The sequence below is a fragment of the Festucalex cinctus genome, chromosome 5 (genome assembly GCF_051991245.1).
Source record: "Festucalex cinctus isolate MCC-2025b chromosome 5, RoL_Fcin_1.0, whole genome shotgun sequence".
In the NCBI taxonomy this organism is placed as follows: domain Eukaryota; kingdom Metazoa; phylum Chordata; class Actinopteri; order Syngnathiformes; family Syngnathidae; genus Festucalex; species Festucalex cinctus.
Window position 1 is genome coordinate 26,644,860 of NC_135415.1, and position 12,284 is coordinate 26,657,143.

Consider the following 12,284-nt stretch of genomic DNA (forward strand, 5'->3'; position numbering starts at 1 on the left):
CATTTATGAGACATTTTCGGCAACCCTTTAAAATAAGGTTCAATAAAATCAACATTCTACATTGAAAGGCATGCTTTCTAATCCAACAATCTCTGTGTAATGCTTCTGATGGAGAATTTTGGTTCTGCTGGAGTGCAATGTGCGTGTGTGTTCAGCCTTTGTGTGAATTTGTTTCTTGCAGGTTTCCACCAGTCGACAGACACGAGGTATTAGGAGGACACTACTAGTAAAAGGCTCCTCCGTTGTTGCCCTGAGGCAAACATGTTCTTGCTTGACTTGATGCTTCACTGCAAATGTGTCCTCAAATCCCTGTAAGATATTATGCAAGCTTTTATTGGACGCTATTTACAATCATAATCATATAACAGCATACCGAGCGAATCCACAAGTAACAATGACAAATCTGGGTAAAGATCCCAATGCTGATCGGAAATTTATCTCCGTGTTTTCAAGATTATTATTTTTTTATTTTATTTTTTTTTATCCTCCCCCAATTCATTTGTCTATAAGCAGATTTTCACAATTTGCAGGCTAGCCCCTTTCCCTAAACCGGCAAATACAACATTTTCAAAGGCAACATTAAAAAGCACTGTTGTTGGAGTCCTGGGCTAGTGAAGTCTCTGATAGAACTGGACTGTTCATGAGATAGCAAAATGCTACTTAATGCAAAGCACACAAGTGTGTTTGTGTTTTGTTCTTTTCACATTTGTGCTGTGTGCCATCTTCATTTCCTTTTAACCAGTCACATTTATTACACATATATTTACACATCTGAACAAATCTCACAGGTGTTCCCTTTATTATGACACACACATTATTCAAATTGACCTTGTGGTTGCATACATATCTTATTTTATTTATTTATTTTGGGTATGTAATTTTCGAGCAAAACCCTGAGAAAGAGCTCAGGGCTTAAAGGGCGAACACATATTGGTCTACCAATGCTGCCACCTGTTGGTGACTTAGGTGAGTTACAGCATTGGAGTAACGTCTCAGCCACGGCGCCCTCTAGTAGTGGATTATTAGTGCCAATGCCAAGAGAACGGCTCAGACAGCTGGTCTGAGGACAGATGAACTGTGTCCTAGAAGGAGGAGTCATTTGGGGCGTGTGTGTGTGCCTATTAGTACTCTAACACCCCCCCCCCCCTCTCTCTCTCTCTCTCTCTCTCTCTCCTTACATACATGAACTAGGGATGTAACGATAATTGCAATATCGTAATATCGCAATATTAAAACGATATCATGTCACGATATTAATCATTCACTGCCAGTCATTTTAGAAAATTTTAAAATTGTCAATACTCACGTGATATTACATTCAATAATTATATATAAACCGAATCTACCAAATAACAGAATATAGACTACCTACTTTTTGCCCCGTCCTGTTCTTTTATAATTGACAGTAAGAAAATGGAGGTTTGCCAAAATACAGCCATTTCTCCCATGGACTCTGACTGTGTTTTTATTTCGTATAAAATGGGGCAATGATGTCATCTACCGGTGGTTGGGCATCAGTAAAGTTGTTTCCAAGTTTGATGTTTACAGTGGAGCATGCTCAGATTCGCCCCCATTTAGCACCGCCCTACAAAAAATACAATTGACAAGTATACTTGTCAAAGGCAGTGAATGAGTTAAAAGCTAACCTGACAATAGCCAGATTGATATTGCACTTCACTCAATGGAGTTCTTCACAATATCCATCCGGTACCGCTCCACGCTAATTTGCTCGGGAAAGGCGGGACAATTCTGTACAATAATTCGAGCTGATTGGACGATGCGGCATCGTACACGTTTGTTTTAACCAATCACGGCCACGATTGAAAACGCGTTCATGTCCGTTTATCGTTCTTGTCGAAGGGGGCGGGGGGGATCACAAACATCTGACCAGCTAGAAATGCACAAAGCGCCTCTCGCTGTTCAACATTCAACAAGAAAATGGTGAGTAAAATTCTGCGAGAACAGAATTAATTGTAGCGTCCTTTCGTCCATGTTAGGTTTGTTTGTTAGCCCTGGCATCGGCGCTAGCTTCCTGGTTTCGTCACAGTTGCATGTCCCGCCCCCAGAACACAATGTCGCTCTGTGAGTGGTCGGTGGAAATCAACAGGCTCGGCACAAGATGTATTCTCTGGAGTTTGTGAACTCACAAATACCGTGAGAATTCAACTTGTGAGAGCAAGGTTACAAATGAAGGGGGACGTAATATGCTTGTAAACCGAGTCAATATGTGGAGGAACTCAATGTGTGCATTAGCAACTAATTGCCTCAACCTTACGTGTTATTAGAGATTGTAGGTTGTTGATATCCATTGCTGTAATGTAAAAAAGCACAATAGTGTGTGTGTTTTTTTTTAGTATGAGCTCTTTTTTTTTTTTTACAATATTGTGACCTTTTTTTGTATCGCCAACCTCCACACAATATCGTGATAATTATCGTATCGTGACCTTCTTATCGTGATGTCGTATCGTGATGTTTGGATATCGTTACAACCCTAATATGAACCAAAGTTATACCGTATTTTCACGACTATAAGGCGCACCTAAAAGCCTTCAATTTTTTTCAAAGGCTGACCATGCGCCTTATATATGGATCAACATTGAGCCGCAACAGGTCTCGCTGTCAAGACGCTATCGGTGACCCTGCACGATCGGTGACCCTGCTCATGCGCAGAAGATCCCGCCATCTTGGATCGCTAGCTAATACTAATACTTTACCTCAGAGAAAATAATAAAACAGCTGTTTATTCATTTTGGGAGCGAATGGAGTTGTCAGAAAGCTGGTTTGTAATCTATGAATAAAGTTTGACTGACCTATCTGACTGTTTTGTTGACATTCCCTTTAGCGCAGCACCATCTAATGGATGCATAACGTAACCCCAGCCTCTACTGTAGCGCCTTATACATGGAAAAAGTTTTAAAATATGTCATTCATTGAAGGTGCGCCTTATAGTGCGGAAAATACGGTAGTTTGTAATTCAATTGTTGAAACCTGTTGATTTCATGTGACATATGTTGAGATTATTACAGTTTTCAATTAATGATACATGTGTTTTTAGGAGCACCACAGTTCCTGTGAACATGAATACACTTTGAAAAGCCGTTGAAATCATAAGAGGATAATTAAGACTAAAGCACCGTGTTGTAATAACAAACTTCTTATATTCTCATACTCTGATTCCTTGACAACCTGCTACGGCCGATGAACTGTATTTGGTTTGCGAGAAATAAAAGGCTCATATGTGCCTCCTCTGAGCAAAACATTTCCCTGTCTGGTCTGCCTTCTGTCCCCCTGCTGTGAATCCGCTGTAGTAATAGGCAAAGTTAAGCTGACAGACAGACACACTCTGAATGGCTCGGCGGAATGCATTGTTTTACTATTAGATTTGCTCTCCAACTATTACTTGGGGAAGTTCTCTTTGATCCCTTACAGCTCAGCTCAAATCCCCTTTTCATTACTTGAGCATTCGAGTGGGCATCCTTCGGGCCAGTTTTGAAGTGTTTTGATGGAAAGGTGATGAAGGGTTAACAAGAGGATGTTTTCGGAGGTCGTGGGGGCCCTCTTGGGGGGCACTGCTGGGGCTTGCTGTCTCTCTGGCTTATGAACCCTTCGAGATTACGACGAGCAGGAGGCCAGAGCGTAGGACGACAGATTGAGGTCTGACAATCTCTTTAAACATACAGAGAGAGAGAAACTACGGCCGGATAAGAAGGCAGCTGCTTGTCTGAAGTACAGACTGCCTCAGGTTGAGATTTCGCTGGACATGTCCTTCCTGTAATGTAAACATCAACAACAACAACAACAAAGTACGTCGCTCACTTTGTTTCTGACATCCGTTGAGCATCGTATTCGGATGTAGAAGAAAGCCGAAGACCCTCGTGGTGGTGTCAGACAGAGACACAGTTAGCGCGAAAGGCCCCAGTTGGCATGTAAATCACTTTATTGTGCTAATCAGGTATTAGAGACAGCCAGGGCAATTAGTCAAGTCACCAACGAGATTTGTTTCGGACAACCGCAGCAAGGCAAACGTCATTTTGAATGAGAAATCTCATGGATCAGGTATCTTGCGCCGCTTCTCTTTAAGATGCTTGAACAGGCCAGAATCCTCTTACTGGGACTCCCACTATCAACACTAATTCCCACTTGGAGGAACTGCAGTACTGTAAGTCATCACATTTGTCTTATCATTGCATCAGCTGTCAAGTCACCGTTTGAACAAAGATTTGCGCAGGATGTCTCGGTCTTCGTTTAGGGCCGTTGATTTTCAGCTTCCGTTTGGACTGATGTGATTGAGTTAATAGCTTTGTGACTTTGGCATTATTTCAGCCTTTGTCCTCTTTTTTTAATTGCCAACCCTGATTTCTTTGTCTGATCATTACGTTCTACACACTTGTGTCAGTCGCTGTTTGTAAACTTACGAAATTAATTGGTTCTGGAAAAAAGTTCTTAACTAGAAAATTTTGTAAGTAGAGACGCATTTTCCATGTTAATGCCCTAATCCGTTCCGAGCCTCCCAAAATTCAAACATAAATGTTTTATAAAGCCTAAAAATGCATCAAAACATATAACAAATACACGTTACAATTAGATTATTGCACAATAAATGAGAGTTGTGCGTAATGTAAAAAACAAAAACCCAAAAATGGCATGTTTGTTCAACTATTAACTCTTTTACTGCCACACGTTATCAAAAACAACCCTTCAATGCCAGCGGATTTCGAGCATTTTAACTCATGTTTCGAAGCAAACTGAATATTGTGTTCTTTTTGCTACATAAACAACATGGGTACCACATGAAATATCGCATTCCATTCTTTCATTAGGAAAAAAAATGTTTTTACCTTATTCCGTTCTTTAGTAATCAACATTTGAAAATAGGTCATTTGAGTGACATTGAGCGAAAATTGAAAAGAAAATATTCATTTTCTCCACAACAGTGACTTTGATACTAATATTTTTTGTTTAGTGACGCTCCGTCAAATTAGGTTTAATGTTACAAAGGCTTTGATCATTCACGTGAGCCCTGAAATCGTTCTATTTCATCAGATTGTGTCATGTTTCATTGTAATTCGCAGCTCTAGTTAGGGCCCGAGCAGCTACCGCTGCCATCTGCTGGCCATAGTTAGTGGGTGTTTTTGATTTCACAACTCATTGACCCGGCTGCGCTGCACTTGGACGGTGCACTGACCCACTGATATATTCACAAAAAAATAAAAATAAATAGTTGACGTCACTTAACGTTTATGGCAGCACACATTGTGATTTTACTCAACGTTATTAAAAGTTTTTGGCAGTCAAAGAGTTAACATTGCATCATCAAAGGGAGCAAGCCATTTTCAACACTTTAGATTGGACAATAATTCGTAATAATGACACCTACACATGTAAACTAACCAAAACTATAGATTTTTTTTTATTTTTTAAATGTGAAACTTTCCAAATTGTGACTTATGAGGTTTCGGCCTGACACCAGCAATGTGTTAATAAATACAGTCGGCCGAATAATCAAACGTCACTAAAAGCTGCAAATGGAGACAGTTCAATGGGCAATAACAGACGGCCATAAAACCCAATTACCATTCAATAGATGGATTAGCGTTGGCTTCCCATTAGCAGATACGACACTGCTTGTAAAAGACCTCCAATGAAGTGCAATACATGTCTGGGCACTGAAAAATACTTCAATGCAATGTTATTCTTTGGTACCAAATACATAGTTTATCATTTTATTGAGCTAAGACACATATTTTACATTAGAAAAATTTAATCCCACATGAACAATTGAAAATTTCACAAAAAGTAGATGTATTCTACCTATCTCAGCAGGCTAAGAGCATTATCAAAAATTCTTTTTTTTTTTTTTTTTTTTTGTTGGAGTTCTACAGGGTGAGCCCAGCCAAACTCAAAATATATATATTTTTTTCCAAATGCAGGCTTACCGATTTACAAGTAGCCCATGGCTACTTGTAAACTTCTTCATGTTTTAAAACTTCATCATATGAATAAAAAAAATACCCATAATCCACATTCCCTTTAATGACTACACGGGGACATAAAGGACCATCATCATTCATGCCTAGCAAACAATCCTTTTTTGCTCCACTATTTTGGCAAAAACATAGTTACCCGTGCAAAATCAGAAAGCTACACTCCCTAAAGTCAACATTTTGTCACGTTTAAGAAAAAAATGGACCACCCAGCATTTGTTGCCAGTCAGTTTGAGTCATAGTTTGGGGGCTGCGTCAGTCGTCTTGGCAAAACAAACCTGCTCTTTTGTGATGCGCGATTAATGACCAAAACTACGCTGAGGAGAATTGGGCCTTAATTCATGCGAACGACGTCATCACGCTGTACTCTTGGTCGGTCCTTCATTTGTCCACTTAGCGTAAAATAAATGTCAAGCTGAAGACTATATTTAAATCAAGGAAAGAGGGCAAAAAAGGTGACACAAATAGTTACAATAAAATTGAAATAAGCAAAAGGAAAAGTCATAGTGTGTCTTATAATAGAGTGTTAGAATACATAAACAAGAAATAACAGGGATTTGGTTATCGCCACACACACTGACTTCAGCTGACCTGAAGCATACTATACAGCAGGGGTGTCCAAACTTTTTCATTTGAGGGCCACATACAGAAAATCAGAAGGACGCAAGGGCCACATAATGTTATGGAGAGAAATTGTGTTTAGTCCTAAAAATTGTACAAATAATTTCTTTGTGCTTTTGCATATTCAGAAAAATGCTACATGATATAAACCATTTTTTTTATAATTTGGTAGTAGGGTTATTATAGTTTTGGAATTTTTCATTTTAGTTTTTATTTTGTTTTGAGGTTTTTTTTTAAATTTAGTTAGTTTTAATTGGTTTTCAGGGTGGTTCTGTTTTAGTTCTTTAATAAATGCTTAGTTTTAGTTTAGTTAGTTTCGGTATTATTTTTTAGTTTTTTTTATGTGTAGTATTGTGCGCAATATTTAAAAAACACCATGCGCGCGACGTCATTATTCTGGTTGATATCAAAATAAATCTACTAAAAATCACCTTTAAAATCATCCCCAAAGGCTCATGCATTAAATTAATTACCAAAGACTAAAACGAAGGATGTTTTTGCTATAATTATAGTTAGTTTTAGTTTAGTTAGTTTTATAAACATAAAAGGTAGTTTCAGTTAGTTTTCGTTTTTTAAAAAGCATCTTCGTTTTTTTTACTAGCACTGTGTTTTTTTTGACACACTCCCTTCTTACTTTGACCATCTCCAAACATTTTTGTTTTTATTTTATTTGAACTGAGTCAAATGCCATTTTTAGCATATGTCGCGGGCCACTAAGAAATGGACGGCGGGCCGCAAATGGCCCCCGGGCCATAGTTTGGACACCACATATAGGTTCTTTGTTTTTTAATAAAACAATTCAGTAATTTGAAGAAGTCTTAAAATTGTAGTTGGTCGAGAACTACATATTTGACCTCTTTTGCCACTAAAAAAAACTCTTGCTTTCAATGCCTCAGAAATGAGAAGAAAACTGATAAAATTAAATAAATGTGATTTTTTTTTAAATATTTTTTTTAAATTTTTTTTACATTTTGAAAAATTCCAACTCTGACACTGAATGTGTACCATGTGAGAATGACGAAAAATGGTTTAAAAAAAACAAAACAATAAATGAGTAAAATGATCTAAAATGAACACAATTGTGTACATTTAACAAGTTTCTGTGTCTGCATTGTCCGATTCCGGCTCCTCAGGCCTGCTCTGTGGAAAGCCAACATGGCTGAGACAACATGTCAGCCAGCCCAGTCTCTATTGTGTAACAGCTTTATAGAATGCAGCCGCCTTTCTCTCAGGAATGTGGAACTGCTGTGACCCCCGGTATCTAACGCGTCGCTTTTTGAAGGCGCTAAAGTGGGGATGCGTGTCTCTCTCAAAACGCCTGCTTTGCTCTCAATGTTTAATTAACTTTTTTTTGTTGTTGTGAACGCGGCAGGGTGGAGTTAACTCTAATGCCGGGCTTAAGATCTTGGGTTGGGGGTAGGACGGAGCGGGTGCCTCCACCAAATAAATCCCTCCACCTACTTCCAAAGCGAGTATGGGGGTGTGATTTGGACTATGGAGCAACGATCCATTGATCCAAGATTCACACTCTTACAGTGATAATATTGAAGTGGGCTCCCGGCCCAGGTCCTGTGAGAGCTGCCGCACCAAAACAAACATGTCAGCGGACATCAGTGAGCACACATCACCTCAAAAAGCTGCCTGGAGTGCATACAGTCACATCCATGAGGAAAACAGCTTGATCCTTGGAAAATATTATATATTATTTAAAAGGACATTTAGGTTGGACATTTTTGAAAGTATTTCTGTGACCCGCGACTGGATATGGTTATGGATGTTTGAAAGTACATTGCTTTGATCATGCAACGAAAACTTACGTTATATTGCAAATACATTGTTAGTGTTGGGGCTGAAACGTCCTACGTTAAAATGTGATCAATTTAATATTTTTTCACAGATCCCATTACAGTTCCCACATGTGTGTTATTTTGTCAAATGACTGAACCGTACTCATTAAATGGCTTTACGCTATGCTAGGGGTCACCAACGTGGTCCCCACTGGTAGCTCCCAAAGAGAATTGTTGATTACAACGATTTTTTAGAATTCGTCCTTACCTTTTTCTTTTGACTCTGTAGTTTTTATCAGTTTTATTCTCGTAAAGTGTCTTGAGTCTTTCTGAAAAACGCTATACAAATAAAATTTATTATTATTATTATTATTATTATTATTATTATTATTATTATTATTATTATTATTATTATTATTATTATTATTATTATTATCATTCTTCTTCTTCTTCTTCTTCTTCTTCTTCTTCTTCTTCTTCTTCTTCTTATTATTATTATTATTATTATTATTATTATTATTATTATTGTCAGTGTTGTTCCGATACCGTTTTTTGGCTCTCGATACCGATACCCAGCTTTGGAGTATCGGCCGATACCGATTCCGATACCCAGCTTTGCAGTATCGGCCAATGCCGATACCATGCCTAAGGTTTTTTTTTTTTTTTTTTCTTTACATGAAAAAAACTGTCCTGCTATTGGTTCAGAGCATTCAAGGGCCAATAGGATATCTTAGATTGGCATGCAGTGAACATGTCACAAATCAGTGAACGTCGTGCACGAGCAAGACACAAGATTCTGCATCCAAAGTCCTTTATTAGCGTTGGAATTAATAGTATCGGCATGTTACTTGTTAGTACTCACCGATACCGATACCACTGTTTTGATGCAGTATCGGGGCCTCTACCGATACCAGCATCAGTATTGGAACAACACTAATTATTATTATTATTATTATTATTATTATTATTATTATTATTATTATTATTATTATTATTATTATTATTATTATTATTCAAAAAGGGTTGGTGACCCCTGCTTATGAAATGCTATGGTTCAACCATTTCAATGCCATTTTCTTGGTTTCCTCAATTCATAGCAATTTATAAAATTTCATATGGTGTTTGAGGTTGTCACAACTTGATATATAATCTGTGTCTGCATAAGTGAATACAATTGTTTTTAGACATATATAATACAGTATGATTTGTTCCATACAGCTAATATTGAAAACAGGTAAAAAAGTCAAATTAAATCTAAATATGTCAAAGTAAAAGTGGAGTGGGAGTTGCGTTTGTTGAACCCGAACGGAGTGGGCGGAGTTCAGTCCTGAGCTCCACTTCATGTTTTTCTACGGCCACTCTCTGCTGGGGTGATTATTCTGATTTACTCTGTCCCACTTTGTTCCCCAGAGAGACTACTCGTGCACACATGCCAATTGCTCAAACAAAAACAAGACCCAGCAGATACTAGTGCCCAAAGTGGCCAGATATGGAGGAATCGCTCATCACTCTCGGCTAACTTTGAGCAAGCATGGATGGAGTGCCGCACTGTGCTGGATGGAGAAACCTGAGGAGTGACAGCGTAGTGCCACACTGACTGGAAACTTCTGCAAGCCTGCATTGCCATGGAGTTAGGAAAAGTTTGGTCCAGACATCAGCGGACACTGCTGGTCACCATGATGATGTTCAAACTGGGTAAGGCTGGTTGGATTTTAGCAAGAGTAGAATTGTTCTTTTTTTTTTTCTCAATATTTTAGTTGCAGTCATTTTAGGCTACTTTGTAATAATAGTACGTTTTATTTGTGTTTGTGCATTGCGAATAGGTTACAAAATGAGTGTGTTTCAGCATCATGGATGTCATTGGTGCACTGCCTCCTCCACTGCAGCATCACATGACTATAACATTTAAAATATTTGAGTTGCAAATGCAAAAGATTCAGATTCAGACAACTTTATTTATCCCACGAGGGGCATTGTAAAGTTTGCGTCTGAACAAAAATAGTGACGTCGACATGTGTGCTGATAGTTTACTAATAACATCTAATTAGCAATATTTTTCCCCTGCACGAACCCCCCGGCTCCACCAGTCCCATGGTGTGCGCGGGGGTTGGTGGTGGGACTTTGCTGGGCGACCCCTCCACCTTTTGAATACCACGCTGACCCATTTTCCCCCGTGACCCTCATTTGTGTGCAGCGTCTGAAGCTCATTTAGACGGCGGCGAATCGAAGCCGGGGAGCTGGGTGGCATTGTTAAAGATCACCATGGCAACAAGCTGAGCGTCCGGCTGCACTGCTGCACTTTTTTTTTTTTTTTTTTTTGTCTCAGTGTTAAAATGGGGGGTGGTGATGGGAATTAAGGCGCATGGTTAGTGACCTGGCACCCTCAGCTACGAAGGAATTAAAGACAAATAACGCATAGAAATGTCTTTGTTCAAGTTAACTGTGAAAGAGTACTGTAAAGAAAATATGCGAAGGCAACCAAAACAACACATTATGAAATGATATGTTCAACAAAAGCCTCCGTCGCCTCCGTGAACCTCTTATGGCTGCCGTCTGCAGATGACTCAGTCAAGCGCAGGTGCATTATCTTTTCAGTGTAAAACTCTGACTAAACCATGTTGAATGCATTCTTAAGATGAAAGATAAATACATGACAGTGTAAATGTTGAAAAGGAGTAACCGGATAAGTGTTACAAATTATTGATTGCTTTTGAAACTGTTGTATGCAAAACAAACTGATTTAAATGTATGATCCCACATGGCCGTTATTTCCATTTGACACAAAGATTAGATATGGAATTACATATACATTATACATATACTCATTATAAGGCGCACCTTCAATGAAGGACATATTTTCAAACTTTTTCCATATATAAGGCACTAAAGTAGAGGCTGGGGTTACGTTATGCATCCATTAGATGGTGCTGCGCTAAAGGGAATGTCAACAAAACAGTCAGATAGGTCAGTCAAACTTTATTAATAGATTACAAACCAGCTTTTTGACAAGTCCATTCACTCCCAAAACGAATAAACAGCTGTTTTATTATTTTCTCTGAGGTAAAGTATTCGTATTAGCTCGCGATCCAAGATGGCGGGATCTTCTGCGTATGCGCATCAGCGATCGTGCAGGGTCACCGATAGCGTCTTGACAGCGAGACCTGTTGCGGCGCAATATTTATCCACATATAAGGCGCACTGGATTATAAGGCGCAGGGTCAGCTTTTGAAAAAAATTGAAGGCTTTTTGATGCGCCTTATAGTGCGGAAAATACGGTAACTATGCAGTTTGCACAAGGAACAAAAGCATGCGTGCCACTGTCTGACTCGATGTGCAAGCGTGACTCATTCAGAGGATTTGGACATTTTTGTAAAAAGCAAAGCAGCCACCTGCTGGGCAGACTTTGGAGCACAAAGCTGAACTCAGAAGACCTGCCAGTGTCTGATGGTGAATAAAAAGGCTCGGCGCTCAACTTGTTGTCTGGGGGCTTCACCCTCTGTGAGTCACAGCAACACTATTTCCTCTCATTCCGTTGCTGTGACGTGGTACCTGCCAGGAATTTTGGTTCGTTATGATATTACATTATATTTACAGTCCATGTGAAAGTATTAGCCCCCTTCAACTTTTGTTGATCTTTTGCCACATTTCAGGCTTTAAAGGGATACTTCACTTATTTAGCCCATTATAGCAATAAAAAGTTAATATTTTGTCTATAATTAATTTGATACTTTCATTATTTTTCACATACAATTAGTACTTTTAAAAACACATTTAGCAACTTGCTGTCGACTGAAAATGACATCACAAGGGCTCAGGTAACCAATTACACCTGTTTTCTAGGTTTGGTCATGTGACATTCACAAGCTGAGCTGTGATTGGTTACCCCGGCCCT

The 12,284-nt window shown here is 38.9% G+C and overlaps 1 protein-coding gene across 1 annotated transcript in view; it reads left to right on the plus strand.

Moving 5' to 3' along the window:
• Window positions 1-3,966: 3,966 nt before the first annotated feature.
• Window positions 3,967-12,284, plus strand: part of LOC144019696 (protein crumbs homolog 2-like) — a 38,032-nt gene continuing 29,714 nt past the window's right edge. Inside the window, exons 1-2 of the mRNA XM_077522919.1 lie at window positions 3,967-4,159; window positions 9,803-10,087. Of these exons, the coding sequence (XP_077379045.1) occupies window positions 10,018-10,087 (70 nt within the window). The 5' untranslated portion in view covers window positions 3,967-4,159; window positions 9,803-10,017. The remainder of the gene's footprint in view (window positions 4,160-9,802; window positions 10,088-12,284) is intronic.